This window comes from Ovis aries, chromosome 8 (assembly GCF_016772045.2).
Source record: "Ovis aries strain OAR_USU_Benz2616 breed Rambouillet chromosome 8, ARS-UI_Ramb_v3.0, whole genome shotgun sequence".
Taxonomy (NCBI): domain Eukaryota; kingdom Metazoa; phylum Chordata; class Mammalia; order Artiodactyla; family Bovidae; genus Ovis; species Ovis aries.
Window position 1 is genome coordinate 57291339 of NC_056061.1, and position 14376 is coordinate 57305714.

Sequence of the window (14376 nt, forward strand, 5' to 3'; positions counted from 1 at the left end):
ATTTTACAGAAACAGCAGAATCATCCGTAATCAGGAAGTTCTGATTCCAACTCATTTCTTCATTGTGCTAACAAGTTGTAAAAACACATCCCAGACTCCCTTACAGTGTGAACATTTAGATACCATGGCTTTCATTTTGCCTCACAGGACTGATAATAGTGAAAGCTGTGCGGTAAGTGGCCTCGTTAACTTATCTTTGAGCATTGATAGATAAATATATTTGTGCAGGTCTTACGTCTGACATTACTGTGGGAAAAGAAGACGTAACTAGAACATACATGTTTGAGATTATAGAATGGTTTTAAACTTGATCCTCTTAGTTTATTCAAAGAAGATTATTCTTGTCTGTTAAAAGCACTAACAGTAAGATCAAAACATAAAAACTTAGTTGACGTCATATGGCTTAGCCACTAAATCCATGTATAAATTCTGGGCCCTCCCTGGGGAAAAAAAAGGGCTACAATAGATTTATGCTTACATTTCACTAACCAAAATGATGTTAAGTGCCTTGAATTAGGTGTTAAGTTCCTTTTCCATCTGTACCATTCCAAGAGCTATTATACTGATAATAATAGCTTTTTTAAATGTAAGCATTTAACAAATTCTATAATGGCAGTGTAACCAGAAGACACTTAATATTGGACTTGAACCAGAAAGTGAATCATTTGAAGGTGTATCAGATATACTTGGTCCTCCCTGGTGGCTCAGATGGTAACAAATCCACCTTCAATGAGAGAGACCTGGGTTCGGTCCCTGGGTTGGGAAGATCCCCTGGAGAAGGGCATGGCAACCCACTCCTGTATTCTTGCCTAGAGAATCCCCATGGACAGAGGAGCCTGGTGGGCTACAGTCCATGGGGTCACAAAGAGTTGGACATGACTGACCCACTAAGCACATAGCACATATACTTACTGACCCCTTCTGTGTCGTGTCTGAAACAGTGACTAAGGATTAGCTGGATTTTGGCCTGAGAGAACAGATGTCTTTTATTTATTCATGTAAATGCTGGAACAGATGGCCAGTATCTACTGACCAAGTAGCCTACTGACTCAGGCTCTTCCCTTGAAAGCCAGAGTGAGGGTTGCTGGAATGGAGGAGACTGAGTATAATAGCAGTACTGGGTGGTGGATGATTGGAAGCTAATGGAAAATGGAAATTATTGATCTGTTCCCTTTTATGTGAAAAGTCTGTATTTATTTTTTGCAACTAATAATATCATCAGGGCACATGAACCTTTATTGAAGTATGTCTTTAAAGCATAATCACAGCACACCAGCCAGTGGATATGTTCTTCATCTGACTTTCTCCAGTTGTCATTTTCAGAAAAATTTACACCAACATATGGATGTATGATTTCCATCTCTGCTTCCATGTGCCAGAGCATAAGCCTTTTAATTCTTTTTTGATCTCATATTAGCTAGAACTTCACTACTTCACCAGAAGTGAAAGTGTGTTTTTCCACTTCCCCTAACCCTTTCTTCATTGCAACTGTGTAGATAACTGATTCTGATAAGAACTAGCATTTGTATAGCTCATTTGCACACATCATTGTGTTTGATCTTTAGAGCAACACTGTGAGGAGGGCACAGGTAAGAGAATTAGTATTCAGATATTAAATAACTTCCCTCAGTTTCCCTGGTAGGATAATGGTAGAAGTAGAACTTGAATCCAAGTTGTTGTTCAGTCACCCAGTCATTCTGACTCTTTGCAGCACCATGGACTGCAGGATGCCAGGCCTCTCTGTCCATCACCATCTCCCAAAGTTTACCCAAGTTCATGTCCACTGCATCAGTGATGCCATCCAGCCATCTCATCCTCTGATGCCCTCTTCTTTTTCTGCCCTCAGTCTTTCCCAGCATCAGGGACTTTTCCAATGAGTGCTGTTCGCAACAGATGACCAAAATACTGGAGTTTCAACTTCAGCATCAGTGCTTCCAATCAGTATTCAGGGTTGATTTCCCTCAAGATTGGCTAGTTTGATCTTGCTGTCCAAGGGGCTCTTAGGAGTCTTTTCCAGCACCATTGTTTGAAGGCATCAGTTCTTTGGCATCATTCCAAGTTCCTTTCTGCTAATTCCCATATTCTTTCTACCATGGCATGTTACTTCTGTTTTCCAACATTTTTAACCCCATACTTTGGTGTTTCTTGCACCAAGGCAATGTAGGTACATCTGTTCCACATATACTTTTCCTCAGATTTGATACATCTACTAAACAAACGTGAATGGTATGTATTGGATGGTGAACTACTCAAGAGCAGGGATTATGCCTAACAATTCTCATGGCATCTGCCATTTAAGAGACAGGGTGTCATGACTGATTACAATGAGGGAGATGCAGAGAGTCTAGGGAAGGTGGATTGACTGTTGTCCAGTGACTTGTCTTCCTTTCCCACCCTCATAGCACGGGAAGCGTGAATCCTTATGGGTTGAAGAATTGTTGAAGCTACACAGAGCTCGAATCACAGATGTTGAACACATCACCGGACTCAGCTTCTATCAAGAAAGAAAAGAGCCAATTTCAGACATTTTAAAGTTGAAAACACATTTGCCAACCTTCAACCAAGAAGACTGATACTTTTTTTATTCCAAAAACACGGCAGTAAATCTTTGTGAAAGAGCCTTCTGTTTTATACATCCTCTATTTACACTGTTGCATTGTTTGGAGACTGTCAACCAGAGTTAGAACTGGGAATCCTCTGTGATACACGACCTTCTCAGGGAAACTTGTGGCCTCCGTGTAACAGTAGGAAAGTGTTCCTACTGAGTCTCACACATGTTTGAATGTGTAAGAATTGTTCAGATTTGGGAATAAAGACAGATCATACCTAAAACTGCTCTTCTACTTCTCTTAAGGGCAGAAGGAGCTGTGAACGTTCTCTGGACACCAGATGTTTGAATCATATTATCATTAATAAATTTCTATGATGCTGACAAACACTAGGCTAATGAATAGGATTGGACTAGACCGTATTTCATTAGTTTATTCACAGGAATTTAAAAGTGATTCTGGATTCTTTTTAACTTGGATATTCATTTATTTTCATTTTAATCAGAAAAGTTAATGGGAGCAGAAATATTTGAAGCCCTATTTTTATCTCTTCTGTACACCCCCTCAAAAGCTAACTATTTTTAAGTTGTAATTGGGTTTCTTCAGATTTAATGATTCTTTCAGGTTAAACTTTGAGGGGCCATCTGTACTAAGTGTATCTACTCTTTATAAAATTTTATTCTACATTTGTACCAAAAAAGAAAAATATTCCCAATCTGATCACTGATAATATAGGTTGAAAATAACTCCAGTAATGGTTATTTTACACATTACATATGTAAATGGTTATTTACACATTAAAAGTGTGTCTTAGTGAAACTTCATGGGGCTTGTCAACTCATGCAAAATAGCATTTTCATCCAAATAATAGAAATGTTTTCTTCTATACACAGAAATCATTCTACTAGCAACAGAGTTGTACTGTTCTGAGATGTTCATTTTGAAGTTCCATTGATTTGAAGAGAATGTATTACCATCATTTTATATCTTCTTAATACTCATGATAAATGAACTTGATTTTCTTCACTTCATAGACTATATATACCCTTCAGTACCAACCTGTGAATGTTCAAAAGCTACATCCATTTTTTAGGCTACTTGAGTCTGATTTAAGTGTTATATTATTAATAACACCAAAGGTCTGTATTTGTCCTTCACATTCCACTTGTTCTTCAATAACATAGGGGCCCCAAAACCTTTCAATAATACAGGTTGCATCTGTAAATTATTTACTTATTTAGAAAGTTTCATTGATTTTAGTTTAGTCCCACAGATCCCTGAAGTTCTATACATTTTTTCTTTCCCCCCCAGTTTCTTTTTTCTCTGCTATTCAGATTGGGTAGTTTCTATTGTTCTGTCTTCAACTTCACAGATTCTTTCCTCTAATTTCATTTTGCTGTTGAGCCTATTCATTGATTTTTATATTTCAGTTATTGTGGATTTTTTGTTTCTAAAATTTCCATTTGATTCTTCTTTGTAGCTTTTATTTCCTTGCTGAGAATGTTTATCTCTTTGCTGAGACTTTCCAGTTTTGCATTTGTTTCAAACATGTTCATAATTGCTTATTGAAGCATTATGATGGATGTTCTAAAATCCTTGTCAGATAATTCCTACATGTGTTGTCTTTATGTTGGCATCTGTTATCTTTTTTCATTCAAAAATATTTTTTCTGGCCCTTGTAATAAATGATTTTCAGCTAAAACCTGGATTTCTAGGGGTTATGTTTGAGACTGTGGATCTCATTTACACTTTCTGCTTTAGCTGACTTTAGCAGGGGAATGGGGGGCACTATCCTATTAATGCCAGTTGTGTTAGAGTCCAGGTTTTTTTACCCTCTATTGACACTTGGAGTGAGGGGAAATCCTTGTTGCTGGACAGAGTGGGAATTCAATATCCTACTCTATCTCCATTGCTGCCTCCCTGTCTGGGATGTGCTGCTGCTGCTAAGTCACTTCAGTCGTGTCCGACCCTGTGTGACCCCATGGACTGCAGCCCACCAGGCTCCCCTGTCCCTGGGATTCTCCAGGTAAGAACACTGGAGTGGGTTGCCATTTCCTTCTCCAATGCATGAAAGTGAAAACTGAAAGTGAAGTCGCTCAGTTGTGTCTGACTCTTTGCAACCCCATGGACTGCAGCCCACCAGGCTCCCCCGTCCCTGGGATTCTCCAGGCAAGAGCACTGGAGTGGGCGCCATTGGATGTGCTGGGATCCTCATTAGTGCCCGCATGTCGTCTTCATTGATGCTGTGGACAGGGGAGGCAAGGAAAGTGTTTTGTTTTTTTATCACTAGTGGGAATAAAATTATCAGTTTCCTACTCAGCCTTCTCTGATGCTATTCTGGCAGAGAACTCGGGGCAACTCTTCACAGTCTGGCAAGCCCCTGTCTTTCCCAACGTGGTGATGTTTAGCTGGAGTGGAGTGGTTATTGTTTTCTTTCCTGCTAGGCCACTCCTCCTCTGGTCCTCTGGCTAGAGAGATAGCAGGCCTTTCTTGGGGCTTCTTTTTGTCCTTACTTGTTGGAATTTCCAGGTTGCTGACTTTTTCAGCAACAAGTATGGGATATATGAACTAAAAGAAAACCCAGGGAAACTCACTGCAGTGTTGCTCCTTGGGTCTTGAGGTCCCTAGCCTGTCTGTCTTCTCCTCTCCACCTTTTAGAATCTTCTTATGTTTCTTTTATGTATAATAACAAAGCTTTTATCTGTACTTTGCAGAAGGATATCTCTTTCTTTATAGAAGTATCTTACTGATTTTTATATGTTCTTCAAAACACATACAGACACAGTTGCCTCTACATAGAACATCGTAGCAGATCTTAATTAAGTGCATAGACGCCTTTCCCCTTTGCCAGACACCAGGAATAACAGAAAAAGCAAGTTACAGTCTTTTTAGTCTTGAAGAAAGGGAGGAGACAGAAGAAGTGTAAATGATCCCCAAAAGTGTGGCAAATGTTATAATGGAGCCATGGGCGGAGTGCCAGGGAGCACGAAGGAGGCAGTGGGTGCTGCTTGGCAGTGAGAGGTGATTTGCCAGGAGTGGTGATGACTGGGCTAGAAGCTGAAGGATGAATTTGAGCTCTTTAGGTGAATAGGTGAGGAAAGGGCATTTTAGCCTCCCTTGGATGCATACATTTTGGGCATTTTTCCATTTACTGCTACTTCTGATATTTTCTACAAGCGTCACTGTGACCAGTTTACAATATGCAACTATTTCATTTTTCTTTTGTTGACCTCCTGTTCTTAAAGGAAATGTCAGAATATAAATTCTGTGCTGACTTTAAAGGGAAAGGCATGCACATCTGTTCCTACTTAGTTTTCAGTTGCTCTTATACAGCATTCTTTTTTTTTCCCTCTTGAAAGAGACCCTTTCTTTTACTCTAATAAACTTGAAACATACGATTAGTCTCCAGTTTGAATGCTAAATTCACATGATCATGTATGGAAATGTTTTTATTTACTTTTCTCAATAAAGGCCATTCTTTTCTTTCAAATGAACAGCAAAACTTTTATTTATCCCTAATTTTACTGCCCTGTCTCTAGTCAGTACTTCTTAAATGAGGTAAGTAACTCTCATGCAAAATTTTCTACTAGGTTAGTCTAGTGATGGCAGAACAAAAAATCAGGTAAAAACATTTCCAGGAATCAGAGAAAAGAGGTCAAGCCTTAAGGAGAATAAGGTGAATGTTCAGGTTCCAGCGGGATAAGGAGAGCCATAGGTCAGTTGGCCTGATTGGTCCTATTTAAGGAGATAAGACAGACCAGACTGGGAGAGAGCTGAACCACCAAGTCCTGCAGGAGGCTCTGACCTCCTCTAGACTCTTTTCTGCCGTTAGCTGCAATAACTGTCCTGCCCGGATCCGTGGGTACGTGTTTATCTATAATTAAAACTGTTGAACTTTGAAACTAAATGTGATCACACTTCCTACTGAATCCTAGCACAGGAATTTGGTATGTAGGTGCTTCCATAAGCAACAAATTAAATTTGTTTATGTCTATAGTTCAAGGACATTTTCCCTGATTTTTGGCCAGTTTAAATATTGTAAGATAGAAAAAAATTCTGTAGAATAAGTGTCTCTAAGCTAAGAGATGTGGATTTACAAATAAAAGGTGTGTATCCAGAAGACTGGCTGCTTTCCTGTGTGGATGTGGGTGTGTGGATGGAGTGTAGGGGCAGGGAATGGGTGGAGCTATGTCTCTAGGGACTGCTACTGAGTACAAGGGTTGTAGACAATTAACCACAGCTGTGTTGTCCAAAGGAAAGACAAGATCCAAAGTTCATTTCAGGTTCACAAAGTGAACAGCCATTTCTGACATGTGACTGATTATTCTTGTTTTTTGGTATTTTAATTACATTTAGCTATACTTCAAAGTAAAAACAAGTAACATATAAATGCAAGGCATATAGAAATATCTTTCCAGTATTTAAAATGATCTGAAACCGGAAGGAAAGACTCCAACTTGTAACATATAAATTTTTTCAACATGAAATTTTCTTACTTATCTTCTCCATAATATATAGTGACTGGAGAAAAGAAATCATATCTATACCAGGAACAATAGATGTATAAAATACATTTAGTCTATTAGGAATGGGTATTACACCTATGGGATGGTAAAAGGAAGCAATATAATCCTACCCCAATGCAACTGTTTTAAATTTAACTTCATACTTGCCCCCAAGCACTCAATTCAAGGAACGATTTGAGGATTTTTATAAAAATATCTAACATTATTTTTAAAACTCATATCCAATTTCACTATATATTAGAAATTCAAAACTCAGAATACAATTTAATAAATATACAGGAAATGAGATTTTTACATCTTTTGATAATTTTGTCCAATGATGTCCAGGTATTTTTCACTATCAAAGATCATTTCTGCCTACACTTAAATGCAGTAGTTTGGGGTTTAAATAAAGGAAGAAAAACGGGTCTCAATGGAAAGTTTATAAGCTAATGAAAGCTTGAAATGATTTTAAATAAATGAGAACAAAATATTCTCAGTCCAATAAATAGATCTTATTGCTCCAATTTTCACAATTAAAATCTCAGATAAAACCTACAATTTTGAGTTCTCTGTCATAAACGATTCTATGCTGCTGCTGCTATTGCTAAGTCGCTTCTGTTGTGTCCGACTCTGTGCGACCCCATAGACGGCAGCCCACCAGGCTCCCCCATCCCTGGGATTCTCTAGGCAAGAATACTGGAGTGGGTTGCCATTTCCTTCTCCAATGCATGAAAGTGAAAAGTGAAAGTGACGTCACTCAGTCGTGTCTGACTCTTAGTGACCCGATGGACTGAAGCCTACCAGGCTCCTCCGTCCATGGGATTTTCCAGGCAAGAGTATTGGAGTGGGGTGCCATTGCCTTCTCCAACTAATTCACTAGTTTAGTATGCAATAAAATAACAGAGGCTTTGAATAAGTTAAACTGGCTAGTAACAACTAATCAGTTTTCTTCAGTGATTACTGTTCTACATAGGCAGGATAATTAATTCACGGATGGTCTTTCTGGTCTATCTTCAACTATTCTTACACTACATAATCAATTAGGGACATCTTTTTACAGATGTATGAAGAGAACACAGGTAGCTTTACGTAAGTTGAGTTTGTTAAATCTATTTGTTACGACAGGAGATTTCTGACACAAAAATTGCTCACTGCACACTGAACCCCAAAGAAGTGATGAAACAAGACAGCTGATGTTAGGAGGTATATGGGAGTGGGGTAGGGTGAGAAGTCATGGATAAGTTAAAAACTGGCAAGTATCTGGTAAAGCAGAGCCGCTTTTTAAGGGGCATAAGAAAAACTGATAAGTCACCATTTTGGTCTCTTTAGAGAAACCCATTTGTTGTTAAGAACTTAAGACCATTTACTACCATTCATGCTGCAAAATGCAGTAGTCACACTATTTCCAAAAGCATCCTAAAAACTGTAATGCAAACGAAATCTAATACCTTGACACAATCTCACTGTCTTGAGTTACTCAGTTTTGTTAAGGTCCAAACAGAAACAAGCTGGTAAATCTATGGGGCTTTTATTTGTGTACCATCTTGTTCTTAAGGTAACACCACTGATTATCTCAGTAGCACACTTTAAGCCTGCAACTAGATTAGACTCAGTTAGAGCAAAACTGACAATAAGTTTCAAAGCTGTGCTTACTCGGTTAAGGAATTAGGCTTTAGGGATAAACTGGGGAACAGGGCAGATGGGATGCCTTTCCCCTTCCTTGGTACTTACTTATTTTAAGTTCTAGCCCAAGGCATGTTGGGGCTTCCCTGGTGGTTCTGTAATGCAGGAGACCTGGGTTCGATCCCTAGGGCAGGAAGATCCCCTGGAGAAAGGAATAGCTAGCCACATGCCTGGTATCCTTGCCTGGATAATTCCATGGACAGAGGCTACAATCCATGGGGTCACAAAGAGTCAGACACGACTGAGCTACTAACACTTCACTTCCAAGGCAGATGTCCTTATGAGTCCTTTTCTCTATTCCCATAAGGGATTGATCTTGTGATCATACCCTCCTAGACCTTGGAGAGTATAGACAGCACCTCCCCTCAAGACTAGACATTCTTGTGTAGTTGTCCCAACTGCCTGTGATCCATGACCTGGGCACAATGTTGCTAGATGGCATTGAGACCTAAGAGATTGTCCCCAAACTCCTTAACCCACCCCCATGCTAGATCTAAGTACATGCTTGCAAAAGGCAGGCTGCAACCATAAAAGATAATAAAGTAGTTTCAGGGTAATGTGGTTATAGGTATAAGAGGATTTTTAGCTTCCGTCTGGGTTTTCTAGGGAAAGACCTGGCAGGATCGTCTCCTAAAGAGAAAACATTACCATAAGCTGTGTAAGGAAAATGAGAAGTCCCAAGAAGCTGCGTTGTCTATATGTCTCTCAGCTTGTGATCATCTGTTAACTTTGCTGACTGTATCCTTTGAGCTTATTCCAGAATACTGTAATTTTGATAAGATGTGTGTTGAGTGAAATTGAATTCACTGTTTCACCAGGAGTACAACTCGATACTGTGGGATATTACCCCCTCTCCCCGCCTCCCTGCCCCTGTGGTTTGAATTGTCAACAAAAAATTAGTTAATCAAAGAAAGGATTGGGAAATTTTAACCGAGTCAAATCCGAGGATTATAATCCAGGAAGAGCATCTCAGAAAGCTCTAAGAACTGTTCCGCCCATTAGAAGTCAAGGCACTGTTTATGTAAGTTTTTTGAGGCAGAGTGCAAGTCGCTCAGTTGTGTCTGACTCCTTGCCACCCCACAGACTATACAGTCCATGGAATTCTCCAGGTCAGAATACTGGAGTGGGTAGCCTTCCCCTTCTCCAGGGGATCTTCCCAACCCAGGGGTCAAACCCAGGTCTCCTGCATTGCAGCTGGATTCTTTACCAGCTGAACCACAAGAGAAGCCCTTGAGGCAGAAGGCTATATGTTAAATGATGCATTATTGATTATATAAACCAGATTTCAGTACCATGATGGTGGGTCATGTGATCCTTTACAAAATCAGCAATATTATCTTCTAAGGAGTTATTCTGTTGGTACTAGGAGAATGTTGCTGTTTATGGTTGAATAGGTATTCCTGCTGATGGGGGAAGCTGGGTCAGTTCATAATGCAGCTACACACTGCAAGGTGCAGGGAGAGGGGAGGCCAAAGAAGAACTTTCATGTTTACAATTTTCTTATCTTGCCATAAATATGAATTTCATTTTACATAACTCTCATTTGGTATTCAGCATGTATTTCTTAAATTGATAGATGATTTTCACGTATTTATTGTCTTGTCTCCAAAGTTATTTCTCACTGAGAACAGAAATTATCTTTAGATTCTCTGTTTCTAGCACAGCACTTGCATGTAGTAGCTTTTCAATTTGAAAAATGACCAAGCGAATACAAACCAGTGAGATGATCCTAGCAAAACATCCATTTAAGATTGCCAAGACGTCACAGGTTACAGAAATGCAGCTGAAGGACAATCACACTGAAATGAATAATTCTTTGCATCCCTATTTTTAATTTCCAGATGGAATTTCAATAGAATATTTTTTAAAGCGTTCATTTATAGATATATTTCTAAATAATAAGAGATCCAGAATGCCTTTGAAGGGCCATTCACAGTTGTTTCATTGACTATATATCCTGTGGAAAGTATGATGCCTGATGAAGTGAAAGCACAAGAGGGAATTTTCCAGTTTTGACATGTCAAGTGAAAACCCCTCCACAAAGCACTTAGTGTTTCTCCAGTAACAAGTTGTCATAAATATTCGCTGGCAAAGGTGCAGATGCATGGCAGTGTCGACCACGCTTTGTAGCCCACACTCCAGGAGCAAAAACTTTCTCTTCTCTTTTTTAACCATACAAGCTACTTGTGTTTTACCAACAGGATACCACAAAGGCGTGGGCAAAATCAAACTGAACTGATTTAATCCAAGACGGTGGACAAAGAAAGCTAAAGGTCACTGCTTTCCGTGTCTTGATTTCTCTCTGTTTCCATACCAACCGCTCAAAGCTGACGGACGCTGGCCCTGACTCATTTCTGTGTTTGTTTCAAAAGTACCTGGTGTTGAGCAGAGATGCTTTGCAGCTGTACTGAGAGGGACGCATACTTTGAGAGAGACACAGCAATCAGCTGCCCCCAACTGGGCTCTTACTTGACCACAGAACATGCTTGCACAGATGAAACCTGGGGGAGTGTAGAGTTACCTCTGCTTTATCACCAGGCTAAGATCTCCCCACAAGGAGGGATTTGCACTATCATGCGGTCGCGAAGAGTCAGACATGATTGAGCGACTGAACTGAACTGACTGGCACTATGCTTGGCACTATGCTGTGTGCAAAGGAGCTTGGAAGACTGCACGTTCCTGGGCTGCCCCTTGAAATCCCCACCCCTTTCCTGGAGCCCTGCTGACCTGTCTGCCTCTCGATCTTTAAAATTCCCTTACTCCCTTCCTCTGGGGAACTGTCGCTTTTGGTGCTCAAGCGCCTCTTCTCTATTCTCTGGCTTAGTATAAGTCTATCTTGCTTGCTCCAAACTGTTTCATTATTGGCAGTGCAAACCTGAGCGAGAATGAACCTCCTGACTAAGCTCAGGATGGGAATGGAAGTGAAGGGAGTTCAGTTCACGTAGGGCCCCAAGAGGGGCCCTCACATCTGATCTAGTTCTCATGTTCATCAACTCCAGTAACACGTTCTGCAGGGGGGGGGGGGGAAACAGATCAGCCTGGAAGGAAATAAGTAGGTGGTAACAACCACCCTGGAGCACCTGGAACAAATAGATTTCAGGTGACTTCCCTTTACTAAAGAAGAGAGATTTTCCTCTTTCCTAACTCTTCCTCCTATTTTTGAAATTTAGGGCAATGGAATCTAGCATTGCCTATGATGGTAGCAAACTAAGAAGTGTTAGAGATGGGTTAAGTCACCCCATCCCTCTCTGATGGAAGGTTGACAAATGACTAAACTTAATAACCAGTGCATCAATAATATTATTATAACAACAAAAGTCTTTGAGATGATATCAAATATGACGATAATTATAATAACTACCCATTACTGGATGCTTATCTTGTTCCAGACATTGCGCTAGATGGTTTATATATATTTTCTAAACAATCCTGTAATATGAAAATAACCATCTAACTGTGACTAGTGGGTTATCCCTGGCAGGGACTTGAACTCAGATCCTGGAAAAGTTCATATGTTTAAGGAGTATATCACGTTGCCTTCTTCATAAACACCTGGAAAATGTTCAAGTCATCAAGTTCTACTTCATCAGTAACTGAACTCTAAAACAGTTCTTGAAATACATTTATTAATAGTGTAAATATTAATAGTAGGACATCTCACCAATTTTTCAAAAAGCCTTTTAAAAACATAACCAAGATACATAAACCCTCTGTTGAAGAATGGGCAACAGTTTGGATTAAGGCATTTGTAAGAAAAAAATGCAAAGAGCAAATCTAAGTGCATACAAATGTTTTTCTTTGTGAATTAACATTTTTGTGCTTACCATATGGGGAAAAGATTAAAAAGATGCAAATTTCCACTGTTTCAAAGTTAATAGGCAGTGAGACCTTGAGAAGGGCATCACAAGGCAAGATACTCTGACATCTCTGACAGTGATCTGATGATTGTGTTCTGAAATCTAAAAATTGTCCATAAACACTTCAGTCTTCAGTTTGAAGAACTTTCAGTTCTTCAGATTTGTTCTAAAGAAGCCATTATCCAACTGTCAGAAGATACAAAGTAATATTCGATCTAAATGGTTGGCTATTATTAGAGAAACAGTAATGATATAGTATATTCATATAATATAATACACTCTTAAAATGTGATGCTTATCTAAATTTATTAAAGTAGAAAACTTCACTTTCAATTTCAATAGGAATTGAAAATGACAGCTTCTAAAATGGCATGTGATAATGTATCCATTTTGGTGAAAGGGAAAAGAAAATCCCTTTTCTTCCTCTTTCCCCTCTTTTTCCTTCTCTCTATTGTTCCCACAGGAAGTAAACACCTTAAAACATTAACAGTAATTATATCTGAGTGGCGGCATTTGGAATGATCTTCACTTTCTTATTCTTCTATAATGCATTAATTTCATAATCTGAAAAGAAACAGTAAAATTCAGTTAGGCAAAAGATATTTTAAAAATTCATAAAGTACCTGAAGTGTCTTTCCCCATATCTATATAGGTGGTAAAAAGTCCAAAGAGCAGAAAGTACCCAATACCGAGGGATATTGACTAGATACAGATTAACAGTTTATATATGCCATTCACTCATTACCCTGCTGGTTGCCATGGGAATGCTAACATAATTCCAAAAGGCACATTCTGACTTGAATTCTGCCATACTGCACAAGACATTTGTCTTTGATCAACTTCCTTTCCATTTTCTGCATGCACACACACCTGAGCCAACTTCCTTCTAATGTATCAGAGAGGAAGTGTGGCTCTTTTCTTCCCCAGACCTGACTCCTCACTGCCTGGAGGACTTTGTTTTCTTAATGATTAACCCTTCTTTCTCACACACATCTCTGATTCCTACCTCTGAATGATCCCATGTCTCTGCTTTGACTATGTGTGTGTCCTTCTATTTGACTAAAGTATTAACCCTGCTGGGTTTGCCCCCTCTGACACCCTCACAATCTTCTCTCACTATGGGAGAGAACAAAAAAGTAACTGGTTTTTATTTCCTGACCTTATTTCTTCACCAATCTCTCTCCTTTGTTTGAAACTCCGGTTTCAGATCACCTCCCCAAACTTCCCTACTTCTTATAACCTCTCTTAAAAATGTAATAATTCCTGGGACTCACTGGTGGTCCAATGCAGGGGGTGTGGGTTCAGTCCCTGGTGGGGGAGTTAAGATGCCTCCTATGTCATGGCCAAAAAACCAAAACATGAAACAGAAGCAATATTGTAACAAATTCAATAAAGAATTTTAAAATAGTCCATATCGAAAAAATTTTAAATAAATTTTCCTAATTGATAGATTTTATTTTAATTTTGGAAATTTAAAAATATATTGTAAAATATAAAGAGGAAAATAGCACTCATCGATGCAGGCTCCCAGTGATAACATTCTTTCTAGTTTATTAACTTCTTGATCGTTGCGTTAATCCTTTTGTTTTGTATTTTCAAACATTATGAGTATTTCCAGCATCTTTATATGATCCTGATTCCATTTTTTTCAGCAATATTTTTCTTCTTTATTTGTAATTTATTTTTTCTATATTATTACTGCTTTGAACCTGTTATCCCCTGTTTTAAAAATCCTTCTATTGTTCTACCATGTCTTCCTTAAGTTTATTTTATTTTCTG

The 14376-nt window shown here is 39.0% G+C and overlaps 1 protein-coding gene across 1 annotated transcript in view; it reads left to right on the top strand.

Annotated features, from left to right (window-relative positions):
• ENPP1 (ectonucleotide pyrophosphatase/phosphodiesterase 1) overlaps positions 1–6039 on the top strand; it is a 74227-nt gene extending 68188 nt beyond the window's left edge. Inside the window, exons 24-25 of the mRNA XM_004011326.6 lie at positions 10–172; positions 2403–6039. Of these exons, the coding sequence (XP_004011375.4) occupies positions 10–172; positions 2403–2573 (334 nt within the window). The 3' untranslated portion in view covers positions 2574–6039. The remainder of the gene's footprint in view (positions 1–9; positions 173–2402) is intronic.
• Positions 6040–14376: the final 8337 nt, after the last annotated feature.